This window comes from Paralichthys olivaceus, chromosome 13 (genome assembly GCF_024713975.1).
Source record: "Paralichthys olivaceus isolate ysfri-2021 chromosome 13, ASM2471397v2, whole genome shotgun sequence".
In the NCBI taxonomy this organism is placed as follows: domain Eukaryota; kingdom Metazoa; phylum Chordata; class Actinopteri; order Pleuronectiformes; family Paralichthyidae; genus Paralichthys; species Paralichthys olivaceus.
The window spans coordinates 17,411,644-17,430,890 of record NC_091105.1 but is presented as its reverse complement, the minus strand read 5'-3'; the positions used below and the strand labels follow the sequence as shown (position 1 = coordinate 17,430,890).

The following is a 19,247-nucleotide window of genomic DNA, read 5'->3' as shown; positions in this document are numbered from 1 at the left end:
GGAGGGGTGGGTCCACAAAACACTTTTGGAGTATGGGGGTTAACAGTGTTGCAACCAAGTCCAATACAATTGAAGAATTACATTACATTACATATCATTTAGTTGGTGCTTTTATCCAAAGTGACTTGCAATAAGTGCGTTCAAGTAATTTCCATTTTTGGGTGACCTTTCCCTTTAAGCAGCAGAAGCTTTCAGATATGTTTAATAGACCCTGATTGCTTTAGTGTAACTGTAGAATGGTTTCTAATTTACATTTAGTGCAGTAAAACTGACATTGCACTTTAGAAGATCTGTGTTTTTAATTTAAACATGACTACTGGGACTCAGCCATCTGACTTACTGATGCTCGATATATAAGTTGACGTGTGGTTGAAGGCGGACTGCTCAATATTGCAGGTTGCTTGTAGCTGAAGAAGAACAGAGTGCAGACACGGAAACGGTACGTGAGCAGCATCTGCAGGCGACTGTGGACTTCACAGCAGTCATAAATAAACCAGGTACCTGCATTGTTAACCAGTCCTGGTGGTCTGTGGTTTATTTGCTTAATTGTCTGCTGTACTATTTTTATATTCAAATTTCTTCTACCTCATATTTACACTTTTTTATGCTCTTTTTATTATTCATTTTAATTTATTTATATTATCCACCTTGTGGATTGCTGCTGATTTGGTTGTTCACTGTGCAATGACAATAAAAAAGTATTCTATTCTATAATATATATGCGATCCCAGTGCTGTTTAATTGTTTTTTTGTTTTGTTTTTATGTCTTGATTTAGTGTCCTAAAGGGACATGAAGTCAAACACATTTTAAAACCCTGAATGCTTTATTTAAAATATGCATACATAGCATGTCTCCTACAGAACAATACAGAACAGTTCAATCACTTTTTGTAATAACACATTTAAAATGTAAAATGGTTCCTGGCAGAAACTGCCTGCAAGCAAAAAGTTACTACTTTGGCTTCTTGCAGCAAAAAGAGAAAATAAGAGACGCCTGAAATACTAAGAAGAAACAAACTCAAGAAAGTAGCAGAAGCAGAAGCTAGAACACCACAACTGTGATTCACTCAAATGTGTGTGTGTGTGTGTGTGTGACATCCATTGTTGAGTGCCACTGTGTGTGTATGTTCTGTGATAGAAGAGTAGAAGCTGGTGCTGGCTGTGATGGTGCCTGGGCAGATTAACAGGGTCCCCACAGTCCTCACCATCCTGCAGTTTTCATCCAGGACTGGGAAGAAGACTAGTCTTTTAGGGACATTTCCACTGAAATGTGAATGTGGCTGCACTCTGGATTATGGATGTCAAAAAACCTGTGTTAATTGGTGTATAGGTGTGAATGTGAAGTCAGTGCTTTATATTACAACAGTCGTACACTTAAGAAAATCTGATGAAAAATGCTGCTGATGAAGAGCAGCTGGATTCTTAAAAAAACATCAGCAGGTGCGGGAACCCTGAAAAACACGTCATCCTGTCTGCCATTGTACACAGCCTCATAATACATGCCAGAACATACAAATATACAGCACATATCACATCGAATATTGTATCAAGCAAGTTTGTTCTTTTGATTCTCTGAAAGGAAACACTTGGTAGAAGTTCACAATAACATTATGTTACACTTGTGTACAACTGTGTTAGACAATGATTGTGTGATTAAACACCCAATTTGTTATTGTCCTCTCAGCTCACTGTGGTGTGTTGACCTCGGAGGATAAGGCTCCAAATGTTCTTGCTGCTTTATTTGTCGTTTCATCCTGGAAAGAAATCTCAGGTGCAGACCACAAGTCACTGTGAGTGTGTGTGTGTGTGTGTATGTTCTATGACCTGATACGTTACTCCTCCGTTGTTTTCAACTGTTAAAACACATCAGTGAGCCACACTGTTACATCACCACGTACGCACTGTCACACACTATTTATTTTGAGTCCCACAGACCATCCTGCAGGTGAATCCATGTGGATTCTGAAAATATCATTATCATTCTGACCCTAACAAATGCACCATCTCCCTGTATGTTTGACAGAAACTAGCAAGCAGATGTTTTTGAGGTGTTTTTTAAAGATTCACATCTTCAGGAGGAACAGAGCTGTTGGAGCTCAGAGCCACAGACAGAGGGAGGACGATGTAACGTTTTGAGAAACACGTTGTTGCTTCTGGTCTTTTTACAGAATTTGTTGACAACAGAATACAGAGAATAACACCAGCCTTATCTTTTAAAACAGTTGACAGTTGAACTGGGGTTTGGGGCACCACTGGGAACATTAAGGAATCAAGTGTCCTCTTAAATGTTACAGCTTCACATATAGTAAATAAAAACACAAACACGGTGTGGTAAATGAAACTTGGAACATGTAACAACGAAACCAAATGTGAATAAATTCATATAATGAGTGCTGTTTGTCTACAGGAAGTGGTTGAAACAGAAATGGAAAGCAAATAGTGAAGCCAGAAGCAAAAATAAAGAGGAGATCCACACAGAGCAAGAGAGACAACACTCAGATAATCCATATGCAGAGGTAAGGGTTGACAGATCATCCTTTGAACTCCACAGGTTTCAACACATCAGCGGCTGTATGCAGCCATCCACTGACATACTGCATGAAGTTGCCATTGATCATGTTTCATGTGCAGTCCTGTGTAACATGCTAGTCAAATACTATTCTTTCTCTGGCTGAACGCAGGAAAGCCCGAAGGAAAAAACATGTTCCTTATTAAAAAACAAAGACTTCTCTTCAAGTGGTTATTTCAGCCTTCAAATGTTCCTGCAGGTTAAATTTCTTCAAAGGTTCAGGAGGTGGGAGAGGGAAAGAGCTGAGGCTTCTTCATGTGAGCAGCTCAGACGGGGGACTGAACAAAACGAAGAACACACACCCTCCACCAGGTGCTGCTACGTCACAGCCAAGCACTAGTCCGTGAACTACTCAAGAATAAATAAAATAATGTAGCTGATAATAAATAAGAGCAGGTGGGTGGTCCTGGATGGTGCTGAGGGAATAGGTCCATACAGGAGGAGGAGGAGGAAGGGGAGATGGGTCAGATTCTGGATGTCCTGGAGCCCAGCTATCACCAGAACGCTCTCAGTAATATGACGGAGTCTGAGAGCTGACGAGTTGTGACATCCTGACATGGAGCACAAGTAGCTCCGCCTCCAGGAGGCAGCTGTCCAACCATAAAGCTTCCCCCCCAGCTTCATCCATTTAAGTGTCTACAGAGTCTTAGCGCTCCTTGGGTTCAGAGCACCAGCAGATCATCAGCTGTCCATACTGCAACATTCTGAGAGGGCAAGAAAAAAAAACTGAGATCATTTCATCCTGAGAGCTTTGCTGCTGCACACACACTCATCACAAGTCACACAACACACTCGACTGAATGTTGGCTGTTGGTCCAACCAGACTCAGAGCATCTCAATGGCTGCAACTGTCTCTCTCTCAATGTCTCTCATACCATTGAGCCCTTCTGCATCCTGGACATCCAGGAAAGGGGCGGGCCCCCAGATTCGGACGGTTCCATCATCGGATGCGCTGGCCAGTAGTCCAGGCAGGATGGGGTTCCAGCTCACACAGTTGACCGTGCGGGTGTGACCAGTGAGCTCTGCAATGGGCAGCTCACTACGCCGGTGCCAGATGTAGACCTTGTGGTCTGACAGGAGACAAGAGACTTCATCAGCTGCTGCCAAATTTAAAGGGCAACTCCACCAATTTTATAAATAAAGACCTGTTTACGATCATGTGTCAGATTGGACTAGGATGCATGTAGGTGAGACCTGGCTTTTTATTTTATACTGTACAGTTCAACTTTGCCATGACATTTTGTTAGGATTAAAGACGTCTAGGGATCTAGGGTTACCCATAATACCCCTCTCTGCATGGGTTTGAAGAAAATGGTTAAATTAAGTTCTCAGAGAAAGTTTCAAACACCCACACGTTCATTAACTGACCAGGATTTAAATGAGTAGTTTTTAGGCTGGTGTATTTGGAGAGAAAAGGGAGCAGAGCACCTCGCCGACTGCATTATGGGTGGGAATATTCTGCTGAGAGAGGTCTCTGCTGCAGAAACAGATTTTATCACAGATTCTGGAGGCAAATATTCTGCAGTCGAACAGAAAAGTGAATGTGACAAAGGCTGGTTCCTACAACAGGACAATGATCCAAAGCAGACCTGAAAATCTACTGCACGAGAGGCTTAATGTTTATCAAACAAGAGCAGAGAGACTGTAAGCTGCTACTAAAATGTTTGCAAGTCGCCAGAGGAGAAAAGGGGTATTGTTGCTAAGTTCAGACTCAGTTGGGTGTCTAATCATCTGCACAAGTCACAATTACACTCTTATTTTTCTTTTTAGCTTTCTGATAAACATGTTATTGTCTTACCTTCACTACCACTGGCGATGAAGTCTTCATTGTGCCCTCCAAGGCAGGAGTGGATGGTGTAGAAGCCCTGGGTGACCCCTTGGTACTTCCTCACCAGCACCCGGTCCTGCAAGTCCCATAGGTGCACTCCCTAGAAATGCAAACATTTTACTGGGACACGTTTCAAAATCTAAATTTAACAGAACTGCTACTGTCATCATTCAAATGAAAGAGTAGAGGTATGAAAAGTGAAGAAGTAAAAAGCTGCTCACCTGGGTAGCAACATTGAGCAGAGCTAACCTTCCATTTTTGGAAACAGTGAAAGACATGATGGGATGGTCCTCCTGCACTCTGGAATGATACAACACACAACATGATCAACAGACTGCTGTAAAGAGAGGCCTGCTGCTTCCAGACAGAGGATACAATATTTAACTCACATACATGTATCCATTGTCGTGTGAACCATTTAAGAAACATAAAGGAATCAATTTCCTAAAATGAAATGATCATATTTAATTGAATTTTGACCTGGTTACATTTTGTTCAGGCATCTACAAAAAGAGCAGGAAAAGTGGGTGAGGTTACTCAGCCTAGTCATGAAGTGACGTACATGTTTCTGTCTGTCAGGTCTTCAAAGTTGTATCCTCGGATGCGTTGGTGGGTGTCGGATGCAAGTACGGTCCGGCCGTCATTCAGACACCACAGGCACTGCACCCGAACTCCCTCCCATGAGTCCAGCAGGTTTCCATCCAAGTCCTCGGGGTCAGAAGAAAATAATTAATTAATAATTAATTCAGGAACACGATCAACAGCTCAGGTCTGCAGGGAAATCCAAGATCCTCCCATCACTGATTTGAGGGCAGTGTTTTCTTTTTTGTACTGAAAACTTCCGTCTAACATTCTGTAGTTTCAGAGCCCTGAATGACTGTGGGTAACTCTGAGCTGCATAAATACATACTGTTTATACACACACCTAAGATGCCTTAGTAGTCTTGATACACCACACAAGGATCACACCAGACACTTCTTTTATATTTTTCCTTTACCAGCTCAGTTAGTTTCAGCTCAAGAAGCTTGTGTCATTTTAATTACGTATTGAAGGCGCTTCTAGTCAACGAACAATTAGGATTTCAGCAAAAGACAGGAAAACTACATAGGATGTTTTAAGTGCATGTAATTACAGTGTTCGTATCAAATAAACTATGAGCTGGACTAGTAGGCAACTGCCTGGTGCACCTCTAGTAGATATGTTTTAAGAATCAATGACAGTGTTATAAATGCACTGTATGTAATGCAAGAGCTTGTGGGCGCTGACAGGACACTGTGTGCTGTGAAAGATACTCACACACTGGTAGAACTGGCCTCTTTGGCCGCCAGTGACGAAGCGTTTGCCATCTGGATTCCAGGCCACGCTAGTCAGGCTATCTTCATGAGACTGACTCATCTTTGTCCGCAGCTCCCCCGTCTACAGAGTGGAGCAGAGAGGAGGGAGGAACATGAATGAAATGTCATAACACGCTCTATAACATTGTTCGACCTTTAGGTTTGAATGGGTTTTGAAAAGATTAATTGGAGTGAGAATATAGTGTCTGCATAAACTGGGTCCATGTGCCTTTTACACAAAAGTGTCTAGATTGATCATTAGCAGCAACTCTGCTTGGCAAGGCACTGGGTTCGGCTTGCTTAAAGCTTCACAAATTCATTATATGATTATTGTTGCATTAGGTTTTAAATAAGTAGATACAAAGGCACAAATTATAGTTATAGACAACCCATTGTTGCCAACCTGGTTCCTAGCAGCAGCAGCAGCAGTGGATTACAGCTCTTTCTTTACTGACTCAGGACCATGGTTGCATGGTCTGGTGTAGAGGCAAAATATACTATACAATCATAAATGGCACTTGGCAGGTGTAAAATTAATTAAAATAAAAAAGTAACCCAGATTTCTCTCAGTGTGCACAATGTTATCACACTGATATGAATGATGGGTAGAGCTACAAAGATGAGATGTGATAAATCCCTCTATTATGATAGAAAGTATAGGTCTGCATCTGCATTGATACAATACTCTACTATGGTAAAAATACACAACTACAACTACAGTAAAGATATTGCACAATGTGGGTCACAGGAACCACTCCTGCTGTTTACACTGGCAGTGAATGCAACTAAAGAGATGGGTCCTCTTCTGTTTATGACTTCTGAAATTCAGCCAAAGCCATTATGAGTCTTCAGCAGTCTCAAGTACATTGATCAAATGTATAGCTTCCAAAATGACTTTTGTTTGTTCTGCACTGCAGTTCAAAAAAGAAAGTCTGTGGAAACATATCAGTCTAGAAGTGACATGCATGTCTACTTTGCACCTGTGTAAGGGATGCTGTACCTGTACGTTCCACAGCCACAGCTCAGAGCAGTCATCAGGACCACAGGCTATCAGATAGGCGTCATCAGGGCTCCATGCCAGGTATGACACACCATAAGCATGACCTTCCAGAGTCTTTATCAATTTCAGTTGAAGGGTTTCCTGTTGACCAACAGACAGACCAGCCATTGATCCAGTTAGATCTGCTCTCACACAGCTCTCTGAGTGATATGTTCTTGCATCAAAGTGGAACTGATGAAAATTATTGATTACCATGTCAACGTGCCAAACGATTACTGTGGTGTCTTTGGACCCAGTTGCCAGTTTTGTGCCGTCGTTGGAGAATTTGCAGAACCAGACTTCGTTGCAGTGTTCAGTGAGAATCTGCTGGGTGTAGCAAGGGAACTGTTTCCTAAAGATTAGGAACACACACAGACACACACGGCCGATCACATATCATTTTTCAATTTCAACAATTTCCAGCTTTCTCAGCACTTGTGCGCATCACGTTTGTCAGTATTGAACGATGTTTAAGTGTTAATGTTTATTTGCATTAACACAAATATGCTGTGCATTTATGTGCATATGTACTGTTTCTGTATATATTTGGGACTTTCTCAAGGAGTTCTGAATGAGGCAACCAAAAAAACCTATCCAGACTGTATTACGCAGGGCTTACATGATCTGATCTGAGGATATCTGCCGATTTGTGTGATGAACTGATCCATGTCAGAATCTCACTAAATTTGTGTGATCTACTGTTACACTACATGTTAAACTACTTTCCCACTATTTGATGTAATGCAAACTGACACAAAGGCAACTGTTTTTTTGAGGGGTGAAAAGCCGCAAATTGGGTTTTGGATTTTAAAAAAAACTGTGCCTAGATTTTTAATTCTGTTCTCAATTCTTTCCCAAGAGACCCTAGAGAAGAGGAACCTCAACTCAAGCCCTGTTGTGGTACAGAGCATGTGGGTCCTTACCGACTACAGGCGTGGTCCAGGAGCAGGGACACAGTGTCTAGTCCAGTGTCAAGCTTGGTGTTGTGATAAAGGCAGCGCTCCCTCTGCAGCTCAACGGCTTGCTTCAGCAGAGTCTGCAGGCGGCGGGGGGGCAGCATCACTGAGGGAGGCAGATAGGCTGTGTGCACGCAATCGCACACAGAAACACACATATTTAAAATATATAAACTGCCAATTTACAGTGTAATATCCAGCACATACTATAGTCCACATATCTCTCTCTCCCTAAGAGATATTCTTATAATCACAATGTGTGCATAATCCAACTGATTTAGGTAGAGTTAATGAACCACAATTGCCTAAATAAATATGGCGATGACAAACTAGGGGGGTGTTAATGTTATCAAGAAGAAGTCAGCCTGCACTCACTCTGGAGCCGATCCAGCAGCTTTGTTCGAGACGCTGTGCCTTTGCCTTCCCACTCTGCTTTGGCTCGCAGGTCGTCTGCATGACTGCACATCAGGTACCTTCAAACCACATGAAAACATTTTCTCAGTCAGACACACATATGGCTTATTTCAAACTGAGCTTACACAGATGATTCACTTCGCCTGGTGAGTTGTGCGTGTTCTGTAAAGACTCATCCTTCACAACCACTACATCAAAAATAAGCTTGCTAAATTTCAGTAGCCATTTCAGCTCTCTGTTTGTTGAATTCAAAATCACAGTTTAGGGTGAGATTGAATTTCTGAACTGACAGGTCTGCCTCAGTGCTGAAGACTTTTCTGTTTTCCATGGCATTTTTAAAAATCAAACATTTTATTTTGATATACTGCACTGTACTATGTCTCACTGTAAAATGTTTTCAAACACTGAGCTCAACACTATTCAAAAACAAGAGAGGTGGTGCACACACACTAAACTGATGGTAGTAGTAAACATAGTATGCACAGCTGTTTGTACTAAAGCATTTCATATATATATAGTCACTGAATCCGACTAAGCAGGCACCTGTTGCAACATGGGAGGTGTGTCTGATTTTGGACACTTTTCACATTCACCAAGAAGTAAATTAAACTCTAGCTAAGTAAATGACTAACGAAAAACTACTTTTTTACAGTAACAGGGCCCTGTCGATATATCTGTTAGGGATTACATACTTGTTCTACTGCAACATGTAAAAAGCTTAACTTGAAAATTAAAGCAAAAGAGCAACATTTGACACTGTAAGTGTAGGGAAATTGTGTAAATCACAATTCTGCTAAGGTTCCCATGTCGCTGGTGTATTTACCCGCTCAGGACGTGGATACGCTCTGTGTTGTACTTGAGAGGAGTGAGCTCAGCTCTGAGGACCTGCAGGGCCTCCAAGACCTTTCCATCCTCCAGATACTCCAGGTACTTCTGCTGCAGCAGCAGGAACTTCATCCGCTGTAAAGGAAGACAGGGTGAGGACAAGACCAAAAATAACAAAGAAGGACTATAGTCATCACAATGTCTGCAGGCTGTGTGTTCTGCAACATTTATATGACCAAGATAGTGTTTCTTTTTATATGCTTGAAATATCAATTGTGTTCAGTACATTTGGTACATGCTTATAAAAGAACTGTCAGTGGTTCATGGTCAGTGTCTTAGACCAACTCCCTGCCTCTGAGGAACTTCATCTGTTGCTAATGGACAACAGGAATTGGAAAGTCTGCCATGTGGAGTGCCTCACAGCCATATTCATTCAGACTCAATGTTGTCTGAGTCCTATCATGTGGATTCTCAAGCTGCCGTGATGGATTATCCTTCTCTCGATCATCCTAAATGCCATACATTGACTGAGGAACAGCCGAGGAAATCTACCAGCTCCCTGCCAGTTCACTCCCTTATCGGGACATTCTCCGATGTCCAAGATACACACAGCATCTAAAGATCACATCGGTCCCAGTGACAGAACCATCAATTTTTAAAATCCTGACTGTTCAGTTTAATGGTCCTGCACCTTCCCTCACTGTGACCATGGTTTGTACTCTCATTTTTATTGCTGAACTTACATCCATCCTTTCTCATCTCGGTGCTAAGTCCCCTGATGTTATTTTGATGTTGATTTTAATATTCAACTGAATAAACACACAGACTAATATGTTTATAAGTTATCTCTGCCTTGGATAATTTGAATTTTGGAACCCTTAATAAAGGCCACGTTTTAGTTTGCTGTGCTCGGCTGTCACACCAAATCATGCCAGTGCTGTTTCATGACACTGTTAAAAACAACCGTAAAATTTACAAGTGCTGTGTATTCGTCCACAAGTTTAAAAAACATTAATCTCTGAATTTGACGGACTAATCAACACCTCTATTAAACTTAATCATCCGCCTCCTTCACTACTGCTGACTGGGTAGAACGCTATAATGAGTAGTTACTTTGTGCACTAGACTCTTTGGCTCCACCTGAAAACCTGCATAGTCACATTTAAAGGGTCATGGAAGACTAGACTGGCTATTTACCAATTCATTTTGCTGAATAATCTAAACTCATATAAGAATGTTTTAAACTTTACTAACCTCAGAGAGAGAGTCACACACTTTTATCCCCTGTGAAGAAACTGCTTAAACTTAAATCTATAACAGACCGTAACAGATAAGCTGCAGGCCCATCTACATAGCAATCAAATGTTTTAGCCATTTCAATCCAGTTTTCAAATAAAACATAACAGAAAATTACAAACAATCTCCTCCTGGCAGCAGATAAAGGCCTCCTCACCATCCTCATCCTTCTCAACCTCAGTGCAGTTTTTGATAAAAGTCGTGTTAACACAAATGTTCAGTGCCACCTTCTGCTGTTTGCTTTTATGGACAACACAGCTTTAGAGACAAAAGTGTCTGCCTGTGTTTTGAGGACTGCTAGACTGGCCACTTACCACTATAGCACTTGGAGAATGCATCATTCCCTTCAGCTCATTTAGGTCACTCTCCGCCTGCATAAAGAAAGGGGCATGTTTTTGTTTGGTTGACAGAAAGAGCTCAAAAACAGGAACAATCTTTCACAGACAACTAAATTGATATTAAATACAGTGTACAGATTACTGTTAACAAAGACTTCAAACAATATGGATATGCATTGCAGATTGCAGAACTTGGTTTCACCTTGTCCCACTCTCCTTCCATGACATGATTGCGAAACCTGGTGGCAGAGGGGTGCTCCAGTCTGCAGCCAGACTCTTGCATCAGGAGATCCACCGTCTGACTGCAACAATGTACACAAGAGAGCCGAGACAAAAATAAATCAACATCATATTCAATGAGCTGGGAATGTAGAAATCTGATATGATGCCTGGAACAAAAGCATCTTTAGTGTTGTCATTTGAGCTACTGAGTAATAACGTGCCTCTGACACTATGCATTGTATGACTCAGGCCACAAGTTTGACTCTTTGTTCACTGTTCTCTGATTTCTTTCTATGAGCGGTGAAATGGAGATGAGGAAAACTGGTGGGATGAGCACAAACGCACGACTTTCACTGCTGAAGCCATTAGTCAATCAGCTGATGATTCAACACACAGAAAAGTAACGCACAAGAAGTTTGATAATCAAGTAATGACTACAACTTCTAAAATATGACTGTATTCTGCATTTCTAGATTCTATGTGCTGTGTGTTGTTTGGTATTTTACAGTTCAAATCTCGTCCCACACACAGCTGTGGGTTGTGTACGGCAGAGCAGAGGCCTCCAGCTTCCTCACAGTGAATCAGGATGTACAGCTCTGGTTTGTTTTCCCACAGAGAGCAGGACGGATCTGAGACTCCCCCTGACAGCTGGCTCCTCGCCGCTCAGGTGCTTCACTTACTTGAGCCCCAGGTCGTGGAGGTGCTGTCCTATCAGCCTGATGACATCCTCCTCAGACTGAGACAGACGCTTCTTCTTCTTCATGTCCGACGTGTTGCAGTCGTCGTCGGCCGCAGGCTGCTCGGACACTCCGTTGTTGTTGTTGTTGCTGACAGTGTTTCCATTGTTGGTGACTGACACCAGCCCGTTGGAGTGAGCTACCCCGGCGGCGGAGGACTCCCCGTTCTGTGAACCGTTTCGGCAGGACAGCTCTGAGTCTCGGTCCTGTCCTGCCCCGTTAGCCTGCATGTTAACGTGGTGAACACGGGAGACGCGATGTGTGGACAGAAGAGCGATGACCGCAGCGGGGACACTGCGGGGAAAACACAAGCAGCCGTTCGACCGCCGACAGGCCCACTGACCCAGATGCAGCCCCGAAGTGCCCTGTTGCCCCTGCGGCCGACTATCCGTGTTTGTGTCGCGGCGGTAGCAGCGAGGATAACACGGTTTTCGGCTCGGAGGTCGAAGACACGGAGGCCAGAGTTATATAGACGGCGTCATTTTGTGAGACTCGGTGTCGAGCGGCGCTGTCAGGAGGCGATAATGTCGCGGTGAAGTTGTCAGTGCAGCTTGTTATTGTTGCTCTGAGACAGCTGCAGAGCTGCCCTGTAATGGACCGACGTGCTGACGTACACTGAAATTCCTTCACGTCGCTTTGCGTGAGCTGCGTCACCGTCAGGGGGCGACAGAACTTCAGCTGCACACACACACACACACACACACACACACACACACACACACACACACACACACACACACACACACACACACACACACACACACACACCATATTTAGCTGTGCCCTGCAGACATATTCTTATGCCCCAAATGACCAGTTATTAAAGTTTAATGAGAAATAATGAACATTGAACTTCTCAAAATACTGTAAAAAGTAAAGCAATCTTTAATTTTTTTTTCATTGTAAATACAACAATATTCACAAAAGCTTTGTCGATTGACTCCAACTGTTTTTGTTTCTTTGACTTTATACAATTTCTGAAACATTTCCAGGCTCTTAAACGAGAAGATTTAATGCTTTTTATGTCCTCGTAAAGTGAATACATTTGGGATCCGGAGTGTTTTTTAGGACAAAACTACACATTTGTAGTTGGCATGAAAATAAAGAAAATGCTCCCCTTAATTGTTAATGTAAATAATAATTATTTGCAGTCTTATTATTGACAAAGAGAATATAATATAAAAACAAAGTGATATATCAGGCAAAACATTATAAGTCATTTATTGACATTTTATTATTAGGACTAAAACAGTTATTCCCACAAGCATGAGGGGTATTTTTTATATTTTCCACTACTTCTCATTCTTCACAACCTGCAGGTGTAAGAAATATCTAAATATAAATAGTAAATTGGGAGCAGAGCTGTAACGGAACCTTTCAGTGCTAAAGGTTCTAGTTTCCCTGTTGTGTGCTGCTGCTAACAGCTTCCCTTCCTGTTTCACTGCTTCCCATCCTCTCTGGATGAGAAATATAGTCTGTTTTCAAGCCCAGATTCAATAGAGGTGCCTAATGTGGATTTCTTAAGAGAGCTGGATAATTGGAGTGGGATGCTCTAATTGCACCCCTGTCATGGTGTGTGTCTTTGTGGATGTGTGTGTGTGTGAATGTGAATGTCACCTGGATTTGTTTTAGACCATGTGAGGGAAAACATTTGCTCTGCTCTAACTACATGACACAAACACTACAAGTTACCTAACACACACATAAAGGTACTGAAGTGTCTCAGTACAGAGAGTAGGAGGGAAACAAATAGAGAGAAAGGACACTTGAATAGTACACATATATGAATGTACAACTTGTATTTGCATCAATGTGGTGCGTCACTGTATCTCTCTCTGTCAGTGTTGTCTCCCAGTTGGGGGTGCTATAAGTCCTGCTTTCCTCTGGATCCTGTAACTACCATGTGCAGTCTTTTATTGGACAAGGCACTTTTGGAAAAGTTGTCAAGTGCAAGAGACTGAAAGACGACAAGACTGTGGCCATCAAAATGATTAAACTGCAGTGCAATTCTGTAAAGATGATTAATCAAGAGGTAAGAAACAAATCTGTGTGCTTATTCCAGTTTGAATTATAGCATCTGCAATCCTTATGTCCACATATGTACTGCCTTGTGTACAAGTTTACATCAAGCTAATATACAACCTTTCTGTGGTCTGCCATGTATCTCCAGGTGGCTACACTGAAGAAATTAAGATCTTTGGACCTGGACAAAGAAAACATCATTCAGTGGTACCAGTTCTTCACTGACAGAGAACACATCTGCCTGGAGTTTGAGCAGCTGGACAAAAGTCTCAGACCTCTCCCTCTGAAAAAGATTCGCCCAATTGTCCAGCAGGTATGTCCACCTCTGTCCACCCCCTCTCTACACGAACAATCAGTATGATAATATATACAGGTGGAACCTTGTTGACATTTTTATGAAATTAACTTTTCAGATTGCTCATGCGCTGAAGCACTTGAAGGCTGTGGGGATTACCCATGCAGACCTCAAGTTAGAAAACATCATGCTAGTTGATCAGCTACGGGAGCCCTTCCGTGTCAAAGTGATCGACTACGGATTAACATGTGATGTGTCAGCTGCCAAGTTGGGCTCCTACATTCAGACCCGTCCATACCGGTGAGTACCTGGAACCATGACAGATCTTAGTGGTGTATGTAAACTATTAAGGTGTCCTTCAAAACAAGCCAAATATTTTTCATGGTTTATGTGATCATGGTTGTTGCTCCTCTTTCAGATCTCCAGAGATCATACTGGGACATCCCTTCACAGAGGCCATAGACATGTGGTCTCTGGGACACATGGCTGCTGAGATGTACCTCGGGGCCCTGCTCTACCCTGGATTGAGTGAATATGAAATGGTACACAAACTACTTCAAATGCACAGTTGGACAGTTCATATCATGTACATGATATTGAAATAAATCAGTAGTTCATCTGGCCTTGTTTTGTATTTTCAGATCAAGTTCATCACGGAGACTCAGGGTCAGCTACCCGACACCATGCTGAACCATGGAGGTAAAACTGCCAGGTTTTACAGGAAAAACAACAACTCCACCACCTCCGTCTGGAAACTCAAGGTGCCCATCTTAAAACCTTGTTATATTCAAATATATCTTTCTCCATCTCATACCTGCCTTGCTGTAAAATATCTGGTTCGCTCTATATGTTTGTGCATGTCTGCTTACAACAACACTTTCTGAACAGACACCAGAGCAGTACCACAAAGAGACGGGGAGGTGGCCAGTGGAGAACAGGTGTTGGAAGTTCACCTCCCTGGACAACCTCTTGCTTGTATGTCTTCTTTTATCATTCAACATGAGCTTATTTCTTTAAGATGAATAAACACTCTGAATGTCCTAGAGAGGTTTTTTTATCACGACTGGAGCTAACTGATGACATGTTTGTGTGTTTTAGATCCGACCAATCAACACACACAACTCTGCAGATAAAGTTGCAGAGACGGCCGACGTCCACATGTTTGTGGACATGCTGAAGGGGATGCTGCAGCTTGACCCCAAGAGTAGGATCACACCCCTTCAGGTGCTGGAACATAAGTTCATCAACATGCGCCACATTGCCAGCACGGCCCATCAAGGCAACTAGTAAGTCAACAATGTGATCTGGTCAAATGTTTTTAAATGTAAAATTCTTTTTTTTCTATTTATATTCCACTTGTACCTTTGTTACTGTTCATGTACAGCTCCTTGCAATATGTCTTATACATCTTATCTATGTCACACACGACACACTTTGCTAATGAAAGGATACATTTTCTTTCAGTTTCAGGTGCTGTTTTCAGATGATGGACGTATGTAAGAAGAAAATCCAGACATCTGAGTGTCGCACAGCTTTGTGTCGGCCACTGAATCAGTCCTGGTGCAAAGCTACCAACCCCGTCCAGCAGAATCCTCCATCAAGTGCTGAGGGGAAGAAAACAGACAAGCCCCACCACACTGACCTACATCCCTGCACCACCACCCAGACTGGAGGAACTGATGAGTCCACAAAGCAGAAGACTGATCACGATGTTGTGCCGCCTCCCAAGAAAAAGTCTCTTCCATGTTAAAACAGAAGGTTCCAGGGAAACTGGGAAAACTTCAGGAGCAGACATGAATCTTGGCACCCTCGCCCTCATCAGTTGGATCAGAGGACCAGGCCTGGTGATCACCACCACACAACAGGTCCTTCAGGCAGCACCCAGACTGAGGGTCAGACTCTGTCAGGACTTAAAAGAAAGGGAAGGGATCATGCAGATGTGCAGCCTAGCGAGAGGCCTGCTGATCACCACCACCACACCACAGGTCCTTCAGGCAGCACCCAGACTGAGGGTCAGACTCTGTCAGGACTTAAAAGAAAAGGAGCACCACAGTCCGGGCCACTCTCACTGCATGTGCCTTAAGTCTGTGTTTTGATTGGAAATACAGCACTTCTTCTCCAGACAGCACGATGTGATGGTTTCCAAAATCAAGGCGTGCATGGGCTTTGGTCAGGAATGGGTGGCCTAGGAGAGCCTCATCACTAGCTATATCAGCAACCAGGAAATGCACGCTCACTTGGCGGTTGTCGATCTGTACAGGAATGTGAGCTTCAGCGAAGACAGGTACGCCACCAGGCACACCAAGCAGAGTCTTTATGATTGATGGTTGAAGATGGGGGCGGGAATCTGGGTGAATAGCGTTGTAGGGGTGTAAAGGCAACACACTTTTCGTGGCCCCTGTGCAAGACAGCACACACTTCCAGTTCATGCACCAGTATGTGAATGCTCATTTCTTGACCTTGTGATTTAAAGTGAATCAGCTACAGCATTAGTGAACACTTCAACACCTATGGCGTCCTTCTCAGTCTGTCCTGTCACTGTAGGCTACTGACACTTTACCATATATGTCATCTCTTAAAACATGAAGAGCCTCCCCCACTTTTCAGACACGCTGCTTCAGTTCAATAGCCACTGCAGCTGCATGCTCTGAAGAAGGGCCATATGCAGTCTCCATTTCCTCAACCAGGCGGCTGTAGTCCAGCTGTGCGGACTGAGGATTTCTATGAATGCTCCTGCTGTGCCCATCAGGCAGAACTTCAACTGGACAGCCATAGTCTTTTCTGACCAACAATTAGCTTTAGCACAGCTCTCAAACCTGTGCAGGAACTCTTTCCAGGGGTTGGTGCCGTCGTACTGACCCGGGACTCTTTCTCTGTGATCGTAGTCTTCCTTACTCTCAGATGACAGCTGGTAACGTGCACTGTGGGGCTGTCGTGCACGCGACTTTGGCCCTCAAACATTTGGCGGAAGAGCCCTTCAACTGCACAGTCTGATAGGTGTCCATAATAAGTTTTTTTTGGTGGGTTACAGCAGGGCGCGTCCAGCCCTGGGCATGTGGAGCATGGGGGATGGCAGGAGACAGGTGTGCTCTGGGTGAAACTGCCCTGGTGTGCGGGGAAAAAGGGGTTTGCACAGGGGGTTGGAACAGTGGCCACTGGTGGTATAGCAGCATAGCGCAGCTTTAATGGCGGGGAATGACTCTGTTGATTTTGCAAGTTGAAACAGGAGCCTCCGCTCTGCACGTTAGCCACATTGTCATGAAAGCAGTAAATGTCCTCATTAGCGTTAATAAAGGGGTTTGTGCGTGATAACTTGGGCTGAGGGGGCTCATGTGGTGCCGCTCTTCTTCACAGAGAAAAGGGTTCAAAAGTCCATATCTTTCACTTTCAAAGTCCTGTTTTATTTCCACTTGATTTTCTTTTACTTCAGTTAGCATCATGAAGGGGTTCGAAGAGCTAGTGACTATTCCTAACATGCCCTCGGCAGCAGGGCGTCGGCTGCGGCCGCCATCTTAGCTGGGCTGCTTGGCCAGGTGTAGCTAACAATGAATTTCCGTCTAGCTTAATCGTCCCGGTTTATTTCACCGTTATTATGCTCACCCCTGCTGTTTGTTGAACGTGAGAGGGTCCCTTCGTGGTCGCCAATGTTCACCGTTCCTGCTTCAGCTCCCCGACCTTGGGCAAAGAGCACAGGGGAGGTGTGGTCCCTCCAGGGCCGCAGGTAATGTTGCTAACTTCGGGGTTAACCCCCTTCACTTTCACCAGCAATTAGAAAAGCAACACAAGGGAGCTATGCTTGATCTTGAGATGCTGCAGCCCATATTGCCTGTAGATTTCACTGCACATTGAGACTAGCTCCTCTGCTCCTCCGCTCCTGCTGCCTGCACCTCCGCTCATCCTTCCCGCTCGCTCCATACGCGCCACACATATACACCGCCCCGCCTCTTAAAGGAGCCGGGCTCTTACAACACCACAATAAAATATCATTTGAGTTTTGTTTACTTCAAAATGCCGTGTGTCATTTAATCTGCTGCTTGAAGTTTGTTAGTAATTAAATAATTAGTAATTCACGTCAAGTGACATTAACTAACCTTCTGTATTGACTGCACAATGACGTAACATTTACTTGAGTAGTGAAACTCGAAACCCATTTCCTGCTCAGCCAGTGACGTCAGAGGACAGTTTGCGCTTCTTTCACAGCATAGAAGAGACAGCTAGCTGAGCAGCAGCAGCTGACCCAGGGTCAGAGACGTCTCCTGGATGATTTTATAGCTCATTTGATGAGACAGATTATGGATGTGGAGCCACTGGGGTAGGTTTTGTGCTTTTTTTACTTTGTACATTCTTGTTAGCTCATCTGCTAAAGCCAGTGTGTGTCTAGACCACAGAATACTTTGCTAGCATTAGCTTAGCTTGGCAGCTGTTATCATGCTGGCACATGTGCTGCTTTTCAAGACATACACCTGCTAATTTTTGTGGACATGTTTTCACTTGCTAAAGAAGTGATACCTGGTGGTGGTGAGGGAGTTTTTCCTCTCCGCAGTCGCCAAAGTGCTGCTCATTGTGGGAATTGTTGGGTTTCTCTATATTATTAGGATTTTAAGGGCTTGGCCTTCTATGTAAAGTGCCTTGAGCTAATGTATATTATGATTTGGCGCTATACAAGTAAAATTGATTGAAATTAATTTGAATGGTAACACTTAGTTAATTTAGTTAGAGTTAAATATTGGTATTAGCTTCCCCCACCATCATTCAATCTCTGCCTTCTATGTAAAGTCCCTTGAGATCATGTATACTATAATTTGGCACTATATTAATACAATCAAATTGCATTTAATTGAACTGTGAGACCACACTTGACAAATAAATTAATGTACTGCATTAAATCGTAAAACACTCACTATCTTCATTTAATCCGCAGCTCGCTTGACCACTGCTCGCTCTCTATCCAGAGTGAATGTTTATGCAGTAATATGATGTTCTGTCTGTCTTAGTAGAAGAGACGTAACAATCTGCTGCTTAATGGAATAACTTGGAGAGTCTGGAGAGTAACTCATTAAGGACTACAAGGTAAATTTCTCTCATATCCGTTTGTGTGGTGAAAAACAAATGTATGAATTTGCATTCAATATGGCTGCCATGCTACCTGCACAGGACAACCAGTTGGTTCCAGGAAGCTTGCTTTCCTCCGGATCCTGTACCTACCAGGTGCAGTCTTTTCTTGGACAAGGCACTTTTGGAAAAGTTGTCAAGTGCAAGAGACTCGAAGACGAGAAGACTGTGGCCATCAAAATGATTAAACTGCAGTGCAGTTCTGTAAAGATGGTTAATCAAGAGGTAAGAAACAAATCTTTGTGCTTATTCCAGTTTG

General features: G+C 43.2%; 2 protein-coding genes and 1 long non-coding RNA gene across 3 annotated transcripts; 2 read left to right on the top strand and 1 right to left on the bottom strand.

The window, feature by feature from the left end:
* Positions 1-805: 805 nt before the first annotated feature.
* wdr26a (WD repeat domain 26a) lies at positions 806-12,176 on the bottom strand. Its single transcript, XM_020091416.2, has 14 exons — positions 11,503-12,176; positions 10,803-10,902; positions 10,577-10,633; positions 8,965-9,101; positions 8,103-8,200; positions 7,695-7,851; positions 6,985-7,123; positions 6,733-6,873; positions 5,695-5,814; positions 4,960-5,105; positions 4,619-4,697; positions 4,368-4,497; positions 3,445-3,639; positions 806-3,273 (listed from the first exon to the last, which is right to left on the bottom strand). The coding sequence occupies exons 1-14, from the start codon at positions 11,787-11,789 to the stop codon at positions 3,251-3,253; spliced, it is 1,809 nt and encodes a 602-aa protein (XP_019946975.2). The 5' UTR covers positions 11,790-12,176; the 3' UTR covers positions 806-3,250.
* Positions 12,177-13,848: 1,672 nt separating this feature from the next.
* LOC109623515 (homeodomain-interacting protein kinase 3-like) lies at positions 13,849-15,773 on the top strand. The gene is made up of 6 exons (XM_069537637.1): positions 13,849-14,176; positions 14,295-14,418; positions 14,518-14,637; positions 14,765-14,851; positions 14,975-15,162; positions 15,341-15,773. The coding sequence occupies exons 1-6, from the start codon at positions 13,977-13,979 to the stop codon at positions 15,624-15,626; spliced, it is 1,005 nt and encodes a 334-aa protein (XP_069393738.1). The 5' UTR covers positions 13,849-13,976; the 3' UTR covers positions 15,627-15,773.
* Positions 15,774-18,052: 2,279 nt separating this feature from the next.
* On the top strand, positions 18,053-19,168 carry LOC138413557 (uncharacterized). The gene is made up of 3 exons (XR_011245923.1): positions 18,053-18,188; positions 18,874-18,946; positions 19,031-19,168. It is a non-coding gene; the product is annotated as an uncharacterized lncRNA (long non-coding RNA).
* Positions 19,169-19,247: the final 79 nt, after the last annotated feature.